General features: G+C 51.6%; 1 protein-coding gene across 1 annotated transcript; it reads right to left on the bottom strand.

Moving 5' to 3' along the window:
• Window positions 1–374: 374 nt before the first annotated feature.
• LOC119954173 (uncharacterized protein K02A2.6-like) lies at window positions 375–1,025 on the bottom strand (the record flags this gene model as incomplete). Its single annotated transcript, XM_038779160.1, has 1 exon — window positions 375–1,025. A coding segment is annotated over one exon (651 nt), but the record flags the coding sequence as incomplete, so codon positions are not given.
• Between the last annotated feature and the right edge of the window lie 10,863 nt (window positions 1,026–11,888).

Genomic DNA, 11,888 nt, shown 5'->3' with positions numbered 1-11,888 from the left:
CTTTCTGCTCCTCATGTCTGGGTCTGTCACCTCTGTGTCGTCCGCCGGGTCGTTCTCTGAAGTGGGCGGGGTGTACCTTATAGGTGCCCGTCTTTTCCTTGATGACCTCCTTGGAAGTTGTTCCTCCTCCTCGGGGAGAGGTGTCGCGGCGGCCTCGTCGAGGTAAGGTGTTTCTTCAGCACCTTACCTCCTATTGAAACCGCATAGCATATGGGCCCTGTTTGGGACTCTACCGTGCCTTTGACCCACGTTGGTCCATTCCCATAATTCTTGACCCAAACCGGTGCCCCCACCTGGAAATGTCTCTGCTGCCGACTATTATCCTGCCCCCTGCGTTGGGCCTCCTGTTGTTTCTCCACTTTCCCCATTAAATTTGGGAAAAGGAGACTCAGCCTCGTTCGCAGCTGCCTTCCCATTAAGAGTTCAGCTGGCGGTATGCCCGTTGTGGAATGCGGTGTGGTCCTGTAATCAAATAGCCAGCGGGAGAGCTTTGTGTCTATTGACGCTGCCGGCTGCTTCTTGAGTCCCGCTTTAAGTGTCTGGACCGCTCTCTCTGCCAGGCCGTTGGTCGCTGGATGGTAAGGGGCCGTTTTGATGTGACGGACTCCGTTTTCCTTCAGGAATTTTCCAAATTCCCCACTTGTGAATGCCGTTCTGTTGTCCGACACCAATACCTCCGGAAGTCCATGTGTTGCAAACGAGGCCCTGAGCTTTTCAATTGTCGATGCTGTGCTTGCCGTGTTTACCCGGTGGACGTCCAACCATTTGGAGTGGCCGTCCACTATCACCAAAAACATTGAGCCCATGAAAGGGCCGGCGTGGTCAATATGCAGGTGGGTCCACGGTCTGCCTGGCCATTCCCACGGGTGCAATGGCGCCGCTGGTGGCACTCTTTGCCCCTGTTGGCATTCCTGGCACCGACGTACCAAGGCTGCTATGTCTGTGTCCAAACCTGGCCACCAAACGTAGCTTCGAGCTAGCATCTTCATTTTAGACACCCCTGGGTGTCCGTGATGTAACTCAGTTAAGATTGCCTGACGGCCCTGAGCTGGGACGTCACTTGTGGGGCCAGAAAAACACATTTTTCCCTTTTTAGCCGTATGCCTGCCTTTGCGAAATGCCTGAGCACTTCCTCCAGATTCCTTAAGTGTTCCCTGTTTGTCCTACCCGTGATTAAGACATCGTCCAAATAAATCGCCACCTGCGGTAGTCCCTGCAGAATATTTTCCATCGTACGCTGGAATATAGCTGGAAGGTAGCCTAGTATAACGAAAAAGGCCCTTCAGGTTGTTGATCGTAGCGAACTTCTGGGAGCCCTTGTCCAGTTTTAACTGCAGGTAGGTGTGGCTCATGTCTAGTTTCGTGAACAAAAGCCCACCTGCCAATTTGGCATATAGGTCGTCTATTTTCGGGATTGGGTATTTGTCCAGCAGTGCGTATTTGTTTACTGTCTGTTTGAAATCTCCACAGAGACGTATCGAGCCGTCTGGCTTCAAAATTGGTACCACCGGTGCTGCTCATTCCGAAAACTGTACTGGTCTGATAATGCCGTCGCGCCGTAACCTTTCTATTTCGTCATCTACTTTCTTCGTTGTAATATTATATAATTGTTCCCCTTCGGAGGAGGATGGGGCGTCTAGGTTGTGTACTTCCCTGCGTCCCCACCTGCTATTCCTCTTTTGCCACCTCCTTCTAGGGTTTCTGTCGTTGTTACCCCACTCTGTCTGGTGCCAGAAACGGTCCTTCTCTGTTGGGGGAGCCCCAGCCGGTACTTCCCTCTGTTTCCAGTTAGTCCTGGCAGACTTGGGGGCAGTTCTGGGGTTTTCCTTTTCCCTCTATTCCTCAGGTTTTTCCTGAGAGCGGCTATCTGGTAGCAGGACCCGTTGTGGTAGTCCTTCTCACATGTATCTACCTCCATTGGCGGCCCTGTAGTTCCTGCGCCCCACTTGCTGCCTTTTCTAGGGACAGTGCGAGCTGTAACGCCTGCCTGCAGCCTAGCTCCGTTTCCGCCAACAGGCGTTTCTGTATTGTGAGGTCGTTTATACCACACAATAACCGGTCCCGAAGCATTTCATTTAGCGTCGGGCCGAACTCACATTTTTCCGCCAGCCTTCTCAGGCGGGTCAAGAAATTTGTGACTGACTCCCTGTCTTCCCGCTTCGCTGTGTAGAATCTGTACCTGCGCAAAATGAGGGGTGGTTTTGGGTCGTAGTGCTCTTTCACCAATTCCGTTACTTCTTGGAAAGTTTTCGTGTCCGGCGCATCGGGATAAGTCAGACTACGTATAATGGCGAACGCGCGCCGACAGCAGGATAAGCCGTCTCCTTTCGTCCGTCAGTATATCATTTGCCCGGAAGAAGTAACACATTCTCTAATTTGCTCTTCTTGTACTTGCTAAAAACCTCCCTTTTCGTTTTCATCACATCCTGGATGTCTCTGATCATCTCTAGTTCTCTGGGATGTTACTCCATTTCCTTTTTGAACGTTCCCCACTGCTTTTCTGTAGATTTCCCCAGAAGTAACTCTTTCCAGTCAACCAGATAAGGAAGGGCCCTGGCTCACGGTGACCAGGAAAGATCCTAAGAAGAAAACACGAAAGGAAAGAAATAAAAATCTTCTTGTGAACAGTAAAAATCAGCTGGTTTCAACCAGCACCTCCAGTGTCATCTGCTGCTCAGATGAGGAAGGACAAGCTAGCCGTTGCCAACAAAATAAACGGCCAAGCACCAAGGCGGAAGGGGGGCCACCCCCCCCCCCCATCCCAAAGCCACAGACGATGAAGACAACAAAACATCCCTGGAGCATCAAATTCTAGTTGATGGGAACAGGAATGTGACCAACACACCCCAGGCCCTGGAAAACAAGCACCAAAATACACACCAGTTGCAGAAAACCTGGAGCAGTAATGCCCAAGACAAAGATCAGCTTGGGACCGCAATGCCTGCTGGGTGTAACCATGCCTACAAAACAGAGAGAATGTCACCCAGTCAATATTATGGGCCCAATATAGACCAGGACTGTTTACTCAGCGCTGACACAGATCATCAACACCACCGGTATGCATGGGCGCATTCAATAACTTGAACCTGCGAGTATACAGGTGAGTATACTCTGAAACTGGTGAATCTACTGTTTAAAAATGGATTTGAAAATTGTATCCATTGGACATCCGGTGGCGCGCGCGAACGGAGTGGTCATGTTGGAAAGAGGCTCCCGTCGGTCCGCGACATTCTTGCGTTTCCCAGGCATTTCCCCGTTGTTTCGCCAATCGGGATTTCTTCTGCCTTTGGGGCCTGAGGGATGGGCACCGGGTCGGGCCGGTTTGGAGCCAGTGGGGAGCCCCATGGCCGAAGGAGCAGGGGCATCGAGCCCGAAGTGAGTGGCGGGGGAGGGCTTGGCATGAGGCGAGGCCCAAATGCAGAGGGGGAGCAGCGGCCATTGGGTGGCCCTTGATTAAAATGAATGTTTGGTCTCAGGGGAAGAGATTTTTTGAACTTTGATTTCCGAAAAAATTATTTTTATTTTTAAAAATTTTCTTTATTCTTATTTATTTATTTTTTTAAAAATTAATATTTATTTATTGGAAGAAAGAAGGAGAAACATACTAAGTGGTTAAGGGATGCCAAAAACAGCTGTGAAGAGGGGAGGAAACATGGGTTCGTCGCCGAATGAGAGGACCAGTAAAAGCGCTGACAAGATGGAAGGTGCTGGACCGCGTGGTGGGGCCGCACTACTTACAGTGGAAAAGATGATCGAGGTGATGACGGTGGAGCTGGAGAAGCAGTTTGCGAAGCACATGGAGGCGTTGAGGAAGGAGATGGCGGTCTCACTGAGATCATTGATGGAGAAGGCAATCGCCCCGGTGAGGGTGGGTGTGGCAAAGACATCGGCCGAGGTGAGAAAACAAGGTGAAAAGATGAAGGAAGTGAAGGAGGCCATATCACAGCACAGCGACCAGTTCACCTCGATGGTGGACGAGCTGCAGAGGGTGGTGGAGGTCAACAGAGGACTCCGAGCAAAGCTTGAGGACTTGGAGAACCGCTCGAGGCGGCACAATCTGAGAATTGTGGGCTTGCCCGAAGGGGCAGAGGGCTTTGAGTACTTCGCTAAGATACTTGCGGAATTGATGGGGGAGGGTGAAGATCCCTCCCGGTATGAACTGGACCGAGCTCATCGGTCGTTAAGGGTGAAACCCAAAGTAAATGAGCCGCCAAGAGCAGTAATTACTGTTTCCATAAATACCGCATGAAGAGAAGGTGTTAAGCTGGGCGAAGCAGAAGCGGAAGGTGCAGTGGGATGATGCTAGAGTTTGAATTTACCAGGACTTGACAGTGGAGTTGGCAAAGAGACGAGCGGCATTCGGCCGAGTAAAGGCAACACTGTACAAGCGGGTGCAATTTGGGACGGTATACCCGGCAAAGCTGAAGGTGACGTACAATGCCAAAGATTTTTATTTTGAAACGGTGGAGGCGGCTGAGGCGTTCATGAAGGCAGAAGGCTTGGGACAGAAGTGAGGAATGGAGCTGGAAGAGAGATCGTGGACTGTGATTGGGGACCTGGAAAATGTATAAATGTTATAACTTTCTTTTCACCAACCTGTTTTGTAACTTAATTGACTTCACATTGTAATAGAGTTTAAGTTTTTGTTTGCTTTGATTGGCATTTTTGCTCCTTTTTTTGTTGCAACGTTTAAATGTTATTTTATTGAATTGCATGGGTTAGATTGTTTTTCTTTTTCTTCTGGGACTGGGTGGGAGGGGACAATATGCCTTTTTGGGGAAGAGGGGGACTACCCGCAGTAGCTAACTAAAGTTGGTTAGTGAACTGAGGTGAGGTGAGAGGAGGGCTGTGTACATTGGAGCCTGGGTAGCAGGTTGACTGGAACTTGATGCAAGAGCCAAGATTGGACAGGTCACGGCTTGCTGTTCCCGTCAGGGGAGGCGAAGGCGCTGGCTGGGCTTATGAGGGAAATGGGAGGGGTGGACAGTTGGAGGTTTCTGCACCCTCGCTTTTCTCAGCGGTCCATAAGATGTACTCGCGGATCGACCTTTTCATGGTGGGGAAGGCTGGAGTTAAAGTGTCGGAGGACTCGGCAATTGCAATATCAGATCATGCTCTGCATTGATTGATATATTGATATTAATATTTATTGTCACATGTACCGAAGTACAGTGAAAAGTATTTTTCTACAGCCAAGAGAACGTACATAGTAGGTACTTAGTAGACAAAAGAATAATCAACAGAAAATATTGACAGTGGTGCATCAAGTGATTGGTTACAGTGCGGGACAAGGCAGAGGTTGGAGCACCAGAGGGTAATAGATGAGATGCTGGAGGTAGATAGGAGTTATGCAGAAGATGGGGACCCAGCAAAGTTGGAAAAGAGGAAGGAACCCGAGGTGAGCTTTGACCGACTGTCTACCAGGAAGGCGGTACGCCAATTGAAGCAAGCAAGGGGTGCAGTTTACGAGCATGGAAAGAAGGCGGGGCAGCTCCGGAGGGAGGCTGCAGCAAGGGCGCAGGTGCAGGTCAGGGCAGTTGGTCATAGCTCCAGATCAGATTAACAAGGTCTTTAAGGAATTCTATGAGAGGTTGTACAGGTCAGAGTCACCTGGGGGATGCCAGGAGATGCAGGAATTTCTAGATGTACCCGAGGCTAGGGGAGGGGGACAGGGCTACATTAGAAGGAGCAATAGTGGAGCAGGAGATAAAAGATGTGATTGGGAGGATGCAGTCGGGGAAGGTGGCAGGGCCGAATGAGTTTCCGGTGGAATATTATTAAAAATTCAAAGATAAACTGGTACCGTTGATGGTGGGGATGTTTGAGGAGGTGATAGGGAAGGGGGTGTTGCCACAAAGCTAGGGGCAGGCATCGATTTCCTTGTTACTTAAGAAAGATAAGGATCTGACAGAGTGTGGGTCGTATTGGCCCATATCACCTGATCGTGGATGCAAAGATATTGGCGAAGGTACTGGCAGGTAGGCTGGAGGAGTGCCTCCCGAAGGTGATGGGTGAAGATCAGACAGGGTTTGTGAGAGGGAGGCAGCTCTTTTCAAACATTAGGAGGGTATATGGTACCGGCGGAGGGGAAGGAAACAGAGGTGGTTGTGGCATTGGACACCGAGAAGGCGTTTGACCGGGTAGAATGGGGATACTTGATGGCAGTTCTGGAGCGGTTTAGGATTGGACCAAGATTTGTGGACTGGGTAAAACTACTATATAAGAAGCCGAGTACTCGGTGGAATTTTATAAGAAGTTCTCATGGATATTGAGCCCACTGCTGGTGAGGACGTTTAACGAGGCTAGAGAGAAGGGAATCCTCCCCCCGACAATGTCGCAGGCCTCGATTTCACTTATTCTTAAATGGGAGAAGGATCCTGAGCAGTGTGGGTCATATAGGCCGATATCGCTTTTGAATGTAGATGCCAAGTTGTTGGCTAAGATACTGGCCACAAGGATAGAAGACTGTGCTCCGGGGGTGATAGGGGAAGACCAGACGGGATTTCTCAAGGGCAGGCAGCTCAAGGCCGACGTGCGGAGGCTTCTAAATGTTATTATGATGCCCTCAGAGAGAGGAGAGGTGGTGGTAGCGATGGACGCGGAGAAGGCCTTTGATCAGGTAGATGGGAGTACCTGTGGGAGGTGCTGAGAAGATTTGGGTTTGGAGAGGGCATATGGGTGAATAAAACCCCGCGGATGAACAATGTGGTTGGAGTGTAGTCAGGGGGAGAGTGGGTTGGCGCTGCCGAATTTCTGCAACTACTACTGGGCGGCTAACATCGCCATGATTCGGAAGTGGGTAATGGGGGAGGGGTCGGCATGGGAGCGGTTGGAGGTGGTGTCTTGTAAAGGCACCAGTCTGGGGGCATTGGTAATGGCACCTCTGCTGTTCTCGCCGGCCCGGTACTCCACACGTCCGGTGGTAGTGGCGGCTTTGAGGATCTGGGGGCAATGGAGGAGGCATAAGAAGGTGGAAGGTGCATCAGTCTGTACCCCGATTTGCAACAACCACAGGTTTGCACTGGACAGGCTGGACGGCGGGTTCCGAAGCCGGCAGAGGGCAGGAATTAGAAGGATGGGGGATCTATTTATAGACGGGAGCTTTCCCAGTTGAAGGCGCTGGAGGATAAATTTAAACTGCCGCCAGGGAATGGTTTTAGATATTTGCAAGTGCGAGACTTCCTGAGAAAACAGGTGCCGGCCTTTCCGCTGCTGCCGCCATGGGGGATACAGGATAGAGTAGTTTCACCTGGGTGGGGGAGGAGAAGGTATCAGATGTTTACCAGGAGCTGTTGGAGGCGGAGGAAACTCCGGTGGAGGAGCTCAAGGGCAAGTGGGAGGATGAGCCAGGAGGAGAATTAGAGGTGGGTCTATGGGCGGACACCCTAAGCAGGGTGAATTCCTCCCCTTCATGTGCCAGGCTTAGCCTAATACAATTTAAGGTGGTCCACCGGGCACATATGACGGCGGCGAGGATGAGCACGTTTTTCGGGGTAGAAGATAGATGTGTGAGGTGTGCAGGAACCCCAGCAAACAATGCCACATGTTCTGGGCATGCCCGAAGCTCAGAAGGTTTTGGCAGGGATTTGCAAAGGCAATGTCCACGGTGCTAGGTGGCGCCGAGTCCGGAGGTAGCAATCTTTGGAATGTCAGAAGATCCGGGAGTTCAGGGAGTGAAAGAGGCCGATGTCCTGGCCTTTGCCTCCCTGGTAGCCCAGAGACGGATCTTGTTAATGTGGAGGGACTCAAAGCCCCCGAGTGTAGAGACACGGGTTAGTGACATGGCTGGGTTTCTCAGTCTTGAGAAAATCAAGTTTGCCTTAAGAGGGTCAATGTTGGGGTTCTCTCGGCAGCCGTTTGTCGATTTTCTTGGGAAAATTAAAATGTCAGCAGGAGCAGAATTCCGGGGTGGGGGGTGGGGGGGGGGGGGGGGGGGGGGGGGGGTGTTAGAAGATTGTGGTGTGTCGGTGTGTGAAGATCGGGTCGGGTGGGGAAATGTTTATTTTACCATGTCAATGTTTTTGTTATTGTTATAAAAATTTGCAAATACTTTAATAAAAATATTGAGTGTCCGCATAAATCACATCAGCTCAGAATACTTTCCGCTCCACCGTGGGACCAGGCAGGGGTGTCCTATGTCCCTCTGCTGTTTGCACTCACGATTGAGCCATCGCGTTAAGAAGTTCGGGGGCATGGAAAGGGATAGTGCGGGGGGCGTGGATAGAGCATTGGGTGTCCTTATATGCTGATGACTTGTTATTATACGTGTCAGAACCGGGTGTGTCAACAGTGGGAATACTGGAGCTGCTTCGGGTGTTTGGATCCTTCTTGGTGTACTAATTAAATCCAGACAAGACTGAATATTTTGTGGTGTCTCGGCCGGGGTGGGGCAGGGGTTGGGGGGGCTGCCATTCCATAGGGCAGGGTGTACTTTAGATACCTGGGGGTGCAGGTTGCTTGGGATTGTGGGGGGGGGGGGGGCTCCGCAGGTACAACATTTCTAGTTTGGTGGGGAGAGTGAAAGTGGATCTGGCAAGGTGGGATGGTCTCCTTCTGTCACAGGCGGGTAAAATTAACGTGTTGCCGCGATTCCTGTTTATTTTTCAATGCCTGCCGATTTTCCTGCCAAAGGCATTTTTTTAGAGAGATTGAAGGGATGATAACCTCGTTCATATGGGGAGGGAAGGTGGCCCGAATTAGAAAGGTGCTGCTACAGAGGGGAAGGCAGGCAGGGAGTTTGTGTCTTCCGAACCTGATGTATTATTATTGGATGGGGAATGTAGAGAAGGTGCGGAGCTGGGTCAGAGGAAAGGTTGAGGGTGCTAGGCCTTTTCTCATTAGAACGGAGAAGGATGAGGGGCGACTTGATAGAGGTTTATAAAATGATCAGGGGAATATATAGAGTGGACAGTCAAAGACTTTTTCCCCGGGTGGAACAAACAATTACAAGGGAACATAAATTTAAGGTGAATGTTGGAAGATGTAGGGAGGATGTCAGAGGTAGGTTCTTTACTGAGAGAGTAGTGGGGGCATGGAATGCACTGCCTGTGGAAGTAGTTGAGTCGGAAACATTAGGGACCTTCAAGCGGCTATTGGATAGGTACATGGATTACGGTAGAATAATGGAGTGTAGATTAATTTGTTCTTGAGGGCAGCACGGTAGCATTGTGGATAGCACAATTGCTTCACAGCTCCAGGGTCCCAGGTTCGATTCCGGCTTGGGTCACTGTCTGTGTGGAGTCTGCACATCCTCCCCGTGTGTGCGTGGGTTTCCTCCAGGTGCTCCGGTTTCCTCCCACAGTCCAAAGATGTGCAGGTTAGGTGGATTGGCCATGATAAATTGCCCTTAGTGTCCAAAATTGCCCTTAGTGTTGGGTGGGGTTAATGGGTTATGGGGATAAGGTGGAGGTGTTGACCTTGGGTAGGGTGCTCTTTCCAAGAGCCGGTGCAGACTCGATGGGCCGAATGGCCTCCTTCTGCACTGCAAATTCTATGAAGACCCGCTTAGCCATCCTCGGCTATGTGGTCCAGAACAGAGTTCTGGGGCCCGATCCCGACCGCATGCGCCCCCTCATGGAGCTCCCCTTCCACATTGCCCCAAGGCCCTCAAACGCTGCCTGGGGTTCGTTTTGTACTACGTTCAGTGGGTCCCAGACTACGCAGACAAGGCCCACCCACTCATTCAGTCCACCCATTTTCTCCTTACGGTCGAGGCGCAACAGGCCTTCGCCCGTATCAGAGCAGGCATAGCCAAGGGCGGGATGCACGCAGTAGACGAGACACTTCCCTTCCAAGTAGAAAGCGACGCATCAGACGTCGCACTTGCTGCCACCCTCAATCAGGCAGGCAGACCCGTGGCATTCTTTCCCCGCACCCTTCATGCCTCAGAAATTCTGTACGCGTCCGTCGAAAAAGAGGCCCAAGCTATCGTTGAAGCTGTACGGCTCTGGAGGCATTACCTGGCCGGCAGGAAATTCACTCTCCTCACTGACCAACGGTCGGTAGCCTTCATGTTCAACAACACGCAGCGGGGCAAGATCAAGAATGATAAAATCTTGCGGTGGAGAATCGAGCTCTCCACCTATAATTACGAGATTCTGTATCGCCCTGGCAAACTCAACGAGCCCCCAGACGCCCTATCCCGAGGTACATGTGCCAGCGCACAAGTAGACCGACTCCGGGCCCTACACGACAGCCTTTGTCACCTGGGGGTCACACGGTTGTACCACCTTGTCAAGGTTGGCAATCTGCCCTACTCAGTCGAGGAAGTACGGACAGTCACCAGAGACTGCCAGGTCTGTGCGGAGGGCAAACCGCACTTCTACTGGCCGGACCGCGCGCACCTGGTGAAGGCCTCCCGCCCCTTTGAACGCCTCAGCTTGGATTTCAAAGGGCCCCTCCCCTCCACCGACCGAAACACGTATATTCTCAGTGTGGTCGATGAGTACTCCAGATTCCCCTTCGCCATCCCATGCCCCGATACGACATCTGCCACCGTCATCAAAGCCCTCAACACAATCTTCGCTCTGTTCGGTTTCCCCGCCTACATCCACAGTGACAGGGGATCCTCATTCATGAGTGATGAGCTGCGTCAGTTGCTGCTCAGCAGGGGTATCGCCTCCAGCAGGACGACCAGCTACAACCCCCGGGGAAACGGGCAGGTAGAGAGGGAGAACGGGATGGTTTGGAGGGCCATCCAGCTGGCCCTACGGTCCAGGAACCTCCCAGCCTCTCGCTGGCAGGAGGTCCTCCCTGATGCACTACACTCCATCCGGTCACTACTGTGCACCGCTACAAATAACACACCCCATGAATGTCTTTTTGCCTTCCCCAGGAAGTCCACATCCGGGGTGTCGCTCCCGACTTGGCTCACAGCTTCAGGACTGGTGCTGCTCTGTAGGCACGTCCGATTCCACAAGGCGTTGGAGGACAGGGTACACTTGCTCCATGCCAACACCCAGTATGCCTATGTGGCATACCCCGACAGCCGCCAAGATACTGTCTCCCTCAGGGACCTGGCACCAGCAGGTTCCACCCATACACACTTCCCCGGCCAGGCGCCATCCTTCCCTCCCCCGGCGCTTCCAACATTAACCCCACCTGGACCATCCCTCCTTCACCTGCCCACGCAAGAGGATGAAGAGGATTTTGGCACGCTCTCGGAGTCACCCGACATCAGGCCGGCACCAATGTCGCCAGCATCGACATCACCGCCACCGTTATGTTGCTCCCAGTGGAACGTCAAGGCACCAGACCGGTTGAACCTCTAACTGGCACCGGACTTTCAAAAAACTTTTTTTTCCCCTCGTTTTTTTTCTAATAAAACACTGTACATAATTTTCACTACTGTATATAGTTCTACACCACCCCCGCCTGACTCATTTTTAACATGGGGTGAATGTGGTAAACCACTGTTACACCTGTATTAAGTGATGTAAGGTAGGACCTGTATTACGGGTTCGCCGGTAGCCCCTGCCTGCTGGGAAGAGGAGTATAAATATGCGTATCTTCTATTCAGCTGCCATTTCACCAGCTGCTGTAGGAGGCCACGCATCTTACTGCAATAAAGCCACAGTTGTACCCAATCTGAGTCTTTGATCGTGCATCACTGACGACAGAGGGACTTGGAGAAGGGGGTAGTATCGGCGGTTTACGGGGTATTTTGAAAGAAGAGAAGGCACCGCTGGAAGGGATCAAGGCAAAGTGGGAGGAAGAGTTGGGCGAGGGTATGGAGGAGTGTAGCCAACTAAGATGGGCACCTGCAAAGGACCATGGGAATTATGGCCAACCCAGGACTCAGACAGATACACAGCCTATGCATATCTAAAACACAGCTAACCAGACCTGACCGAAACCCCCACTCGTTTACATTTCAATGGCACATTTTC

Source organism: Scyliorhinus canicula, chromosome 19, assembly GCF_902713615.1.
Source record: "Scyliorhinus canicula chromosome 19, sScyCan1.1, whole genome shotgun sequence".
NCBI classification, from domain to species: domain Eukaryota; kingdom Metazoa; phylum Chordata; class Chondrichthyes; order Carcharhiniformes; family Scyliorhinidae; genus Scyliorhinus; species Scyliorhinus canicula.
Note: the sequence above shows the minus strand (reverse complement) of the source record. Positions and strands in the feature narration are given on the sequence as shown.